Source organism: Atta colombica, unplaced genomic scaffold (genome assembly GCF_001594045.1).
Source record: "Atta colombica isolate Treedump-2 unplaced genomic scaffold, Acol1.0 scaffold41, whole genome shotgun sequence".
NCBI lineage: Eukaryota > Metazoa > Arthropoda > Insecta > Hymenoptera > Formicidae > Atta > Atta colombica.
This window is the reverse complement of record NW_017259520.1, coordinates 91,475-97,618: the sequence shown is the minus strand read 5'-3', so window position 1 is coordinate 97,618 and position 6,144 is coordinate 91,475. Positions and strand designations below refer to the sequence as shown.

Sequence of the window (6,144 nt, the reverse complement as noted above, 5' to 3'; positions counted from 1 at the left end):
AAAAAAAAAAAAAATTATATTCTAAAAATTTTATTTTATTAAATATCTATATTTAACGCATAAAAAAATTACATTGCTTTCTTCCGTTCTCGGATTACCAACTTTTTATAAAAAGTTTTATAAAATACATATGTAGACGTTTCTTGTGATTCAGAAATGGTAATCCTACACGCGACACATTTTCCTCTGCATTGCGAATTGTAGAATTACAAAATATATAATCATTATTATTAAATTTGAAAAATTTGGATTTATATTAATAAATTGAAAGATCGTGCAAGATACATCTTCGCAGATCAATATGAAAATTTTTTTAAAAACTATATATATATTATACTTTTAAAAATTCAAAATGATCTATAAATATCCGCATAAATATCTCATCTTTGGCAAAAATCTCAAGAATTTCCCCCTGCAAGTCGTCGGAAAAATAATAGTTACGTTACATCATTGTCAAATTTGAACCCAGCCCAAAGTTATATCTATGCGGCACATGTGCTAAGACGGGTGGAAACAAGCTTTGTTATGCTTGTGTCAACAAAAGACGCGTGTTCCAGAGGCGCGTGCTGCATGCGACGCGCTGGAAGAATGAAAGTAAATATCGAGCGCGCGGCGCAGGTGGACCGGATAAGATTAAACAGCTGTTTCCGCGTTTTATCGGGAGTGCAGTTAACCGCCGCAGCCACCCCCTCCCCACCCCCCGCGAGCCTCCCTTTTAAAATGCATTCTTCTCGGGTGCGTTTGCATGCGCGTGCAATATCCGCAATAGCAGCCCGTGCAAATGAATTGCGCTTTGCGCAAGCAGTTGAGACGGAACTTTAAGAGAGGAGATAGCCCAATAATGCGTGCGAATAAACTTTACGCAAAATAGCTCGGATATCTCGCACCTCGTTTCACCTGCGTTCGCATATCTCATTTTATTTATGTACATATTGAAATAAATTTTAATAAATATTTGTTTAAGCAGCACTAATTAAACATTTACTTACAGTAAATAAATATTTACTCAATCAAAAAATGATACTTGAATCAAATCAATGATTCTTGTACCAAAAAGTATAAGTTTACATTTAATAAATATTTAGTTAGTACTATTTAAAAAAAATATTTATTAAAATTTAATACAGTTTCCGATGTATATCATACATCACAATAAAAAAATATGTTTCAAATTTCAAATAATAGTATTTATTGGATAAATAATCATCTAAAGATATATCTTTCATAACAAATACCTTTTTTGAGATATTTTCGCCAATCGATTAATGAATAATATAAAAAGGCAAAGATTAATATACATATAATTTGAATAAGATCTACTCTCTGTGTGTATATTTTTATTAAAAGTGACAAATTTATTTGATAATTCGAAGCTCCTATTATTATAATTATCATTTCAGATTATGATGTCAGAAGCGAGAAATGTACAATAAAAATTTTTGCAAAATGTATTAATATGAAAATGTTTCAATAAAATAACATGCAACCAATAGAACCGAAAATATAATGGACGACTTATAAAATATAATGGAAATTCTGCTTTTATTTCTATTGTTAATCAATAAATAACTATATATTTGGAAATGAATTATGCATAACCAAAAACGAAATAATCTGTTCACAGCTGTGACAAATTCAAATTAATAATATATAGAAATAAATGATTTAATCTCTCCCCGAAGATAGTTTTTGATACATTTTATAAGTCTATTCTATTTTGAATTTGATTTATTCTTGGAATCATAAAACTATTTTTATTTTTATATTCATTTTACTTATATTCGAATTTTACGTTCTATCAATTGCAAATGTTGTTTCATTGAAAAATATTTCTACTTGAATATAATTTGCAAGAATTTTTATTTTAAGTATGTTCTCGCTTATGACGTCATAATCTAAGCGATATCTATAGTAAACAGGAACCGCAAGAGAACTTTACACAGAGCAAAACTTACTTTCACACGAGCGTACACTATTAAATCTATGGCGTCGAATTTAATCAAATTTATCGCTACTGCACCTACACTGAAAAAAATTTAGTAAATATTTACTTGCAATAAAGAAATGTTTACTCGGAATTATTCAAGAAAAAAATTACTTGGATTTAGACAATATTTTTCAGTAATGTTTTAATATAAAATATAATGATATATTGAGAGTATACTGAAAACAAATTTTCTAAATCCAAGTAATTTTTTCCTTAAATAGATTCAAGTAAACATTTCTTTAATACAAGTAAATATTTACTAAATTTTTTACACTATATAGTCAAATTTATATACTGTTAAATTAAGTTAAATGTGACACTATAAATTGAACAATGTAAAGGGACTCGAGTTTAATTATACACGAGTCAAGAATTCTATGTAGCGCGAATACGCGCTCCACGTGTCACGTCTATCTAAGATTTTATTTCGAAATGTCCAATCGTCGTCGAGAGAAAGGAAGTAAGGCGGAATGGATAGAAAACAGCTGAGGCGCAGCTGGTTTCTGGCATCGCGACGACTGGCGTCTTCCCCGCGCGCGCAAGGAGCGTCGCACTTCATGCGCGTGACGTCTGTGTATAGCACAAACCATCGATGGTAGAAAGCAGAGCTAGAAATCGATTGCTAACAATATTTTACGTCGGGTGATAACAAACCGCAGAAGAAAAATTAACATTCGCGACCGGCAAACGGCGGTGATTCCGTGGCAACAGCTTGCGCGGATCCCGTTAATCTGTAAATAATTACAACCGCCGGTTACAACGCGATTACGCCATTTCGTTGGAGAATCTGGGAAAAGCGAAGGTGGAGCAAATATCTGAAATCCATGAGAAGACTTGCAAATGAACCTTGAATAAAAAGAAAGAGAGAGACGATAGAGACGGAGAGATCAAGTTTTTTTGTACAGTTATTTTTAAAACTTCCTATAAAAACTACTTCAGAAAAAGAAAAGTAATTGTAAAATTCCGACGTAATTTTAACTTTAAAATAAAAAGAATCGTGTAAAAATGTACGAAAGAATTTACGGGAGAATATACTTTACATAAAACGCTATTACGTCTATTGATCCTCGAATGAATGCAATGATGTGTTGTTCTCATTTCAAAAAAATACTAACGATAAAATCCATATCATTCTTAGTTTCGTTACATTTTCTTTTTATTCATCTATTACTAATGGCTGCATTCAACAGAAAAAGCAACTAAATTCTTAAGTGAATCTCACTTCAAAGAATTTACAGCACACACTTGACTTCTGTACCGAGAAGAACTCGAGTCCAGAGTCGAATAAATTCACATAAATTATTAAACACCTAAAATCTAGTTTCGATCTAGTTTATAAGCATTACTCTTCATTTATTGTATATTCATACTTGAATTTACAACAATTGTAAAGTTCGCTTTTTCCGCTGAGCACAACCAACAATCGGAATAAACCCCTACAGCACAGTAAAATTGTACAAAAGTTGCAGCAATATTGCTGCAAATTCTGTACTGGACTATGGGAAGAGCGCGACTGCCAGTAGCATTCGACGACATCATATTCTACTCATATTTCCAAAGCAACGTGATACAATATCGACATCAACGTCGACATCATTCACTGTACTCCCTCGTTGCGCTGAACACATATAGTAGATACTTGAAACGTCTCCTGAATCTTCTGAATTAACACGCCGAAAGAATTCACGTGAATCTTTCCCAGACGTCGCGCTGGCTAAGTATAGCGGAGCCGGCGCAACGTGGGCGCGGATGCAGCCGTGAAAAGCATTCGCATTAATCTCGGCGCCACCTTTGCCGACCGGACAAGCGAAATATTTCACGACGACGACGGCTGCGTCCTCGCTAATGAAACGTCCCAGATGGTGACGATTCCGGACATCTCGGCCTGACGCGACTTGCGAATTAAAACTTCTGGATGTCCCGTAAGGACACCCTCTCCTCCTCTTTTTTTTTTTCTCTTGCCGTTGCACGCACTCGCCGGAACAGTCGTGTGGAATTGATCAACACCTCTCTACCATATACAAAGAATTTATTTTTTTTAACATTGACAGTACTCACACAAACTCACAGCTCGCACAATAACATCGAGATATGACTGTGGCGTCGACGCCACTTCGAGACTCCCGACTTCCTTATTGCCTTACTGATCGATCGATCGATTGACCAATTGATTAGCCCGTATCGCTCCCGAGCAACATTCAAAGCAGCCGATGCGTGAGCCCGAATTTGGAACAATTATGACAAACGTTTTTCTCTCCCTTCTCCCCCTCTTTCTCTCTCAAGCCCGGCTTTCAACCGGTATCGGATGTGCAGGACGATGTATCGGCGTTACTCTGATCGTTGTTGCTCTCCGTCGACGAGCTGTCGTTACTCTTTATTCGCCGTTTGCGCAGCTTCGCGAACTGAAACTCCTCGACCGGCACTGTACACCAACAATAGAAGTCATGTTATTAATCCTCTGGCTAATTATCGCCATTCGCAATTTCGTTTTTTTTTCTTTTTGTTTTACGTATGTCTTTCATTCTGTTTCGCAGCAAGGATAGGATAATTTGATCAGGTTGAGTCAAACCGCAAGAAAACGAGAACGAATGAAGAACGCTTATATATTTCTCTCTCTCTCTCTCTCTCTCTCTCTCTCTCTCCCCCCCCCTCCCCCCTCTATCTGTCTTTCGACCAAAACATTTTACATTGTGAATCACATTATCTTACAGTGGAGAGTGCGCATACAACGAATTTATTTAAGTATCTTGAGATTGACTCTGATTCTAAGGCATTAACATTAAAAATCTTGAACTATTAATTGATATAGCATTAATTGATGTAGCATATATCCCTTCATTGCACAAATCTTCGCATTCGCGCGAAATGACTTAATTTAATTTCTCTTTCAAGCTCATTTCTACCTTTTTTTTAACTTTAATCTCGGTTTACAGGATTGCCACAAATTCCTATCCTGAAATTCCATAATTTTTCTGATTCCCAGACAAAATTGTGATTTTTCTTGATGCTTCAATATTTTTAATTTTTTTTTTGTAGTCCTCATTTGAAAACTGTCAAATATTTTGAGAGAGCAATTTGTAGTAATATAAATTACTATTAATGCTGCTAACACTACTTGCATTTGATTGTTAAGTTAATAATCCAAGATTCCATAAGTGTAACGTACGCATTAAACTTCTTTAACACCGAGAATTTTAATTTTGTGTGAAACAGAAAATTTTGCAAAATTTCTCTGATTTTTCCCTAATTTCTTCTATTTTCAATTTTCCTTAATTCCCCTAATTTCAGTTTTTTGGCCTGATTTAATTTACTCTTCTTCTTTTTCTAATTCTTAAAACTAGAGAAAGTAAAAAGTAAGTTAAACTAAGATTAAAGTTAATCTACATCTTAATAGAAACGTACATCAGCCATGTTCCTAAACTTCATAGGCATGTACTAAATTTTAGTGTCAAGAGACCAGCTCTTGAGTGTTTTAACAAAAACTGTAAATCATTACAGACGTACCTAGCGTGAAATAGACGACTCTGTGTTATGAGGTAGACGAACGATCTTTATTATTTACAAATAATGCACTGTGTAACACATGAATAAGCTTCCTTGCTATGCGCTGGGAGAAGCAATAAATCGGCTCGTACATCAAAAGCAAGTTGTTATGCGGTATGTACATACTTACACGGCAAGTCGATGAAAATTACGTAATGAAGAGAGAACATTCAAAGCAGTAAATTTCCGTACTCAACATCTTTATCTCTGATATCTATGCAACGTATCGGAAATTCAACACATGGCACGTATTTCTCATTCGTTCGCAATAGAAAAAATTTTATTTGCAATTTATCGACAATTTCTTGATCAACTACCTTTGCATAAACTGACTAGTAAGGAAATTTACTTGGTTCCATCTCTGTATTGCAAATTTGCTCAGTGACGATTATTTTACACATGCGAGTAATAACGCAAAAAAATATGCGTAAATAATCGGAAAGTGTCGATTCGCCGTTTGCGACTGATACTCCTTACAGCGGTTTTTGTACTAGTATCTCCTCATGGGGAGAAAGTGCACGGGATGTAAAGCGCAAAATCTTAAGAAGCAAGACATCGCTTCTCGTTAAACATCAATTTCTAATAGAAATACTCTCTTTAAAATAGTTTTTTAT

The 6,144-nt window shown here is 34.7% G+C and overlaps 1 protein-coding gene across 1 annotated transcript in view; it reads right to left on the bottom strand.

Moving 5' to 3' along the window:
* Positions 1 to 3,931: 3,931 nt before the first annotated feature.
* LOC108691191 (kxDL motif-containing protein CG10681) overlaps positions 3,932 to 6,144 on the bottom strand; it is a 4,925-nt gene continuing 2,712 nt past the window's right edge. The window contains exon 4 of the mRNA XM_018198856.1: positions 3,932 to 4,409. Within this exon, the coding sequence (XP_018054345.1) occupies positions 4,279 to 4,409 (131 nt within the window). The 3' untranslated portion in view covers positions 3,932 to 4,278. The remainder of the gene's footprint in view (positions 4,410 to 6,144) is intronic.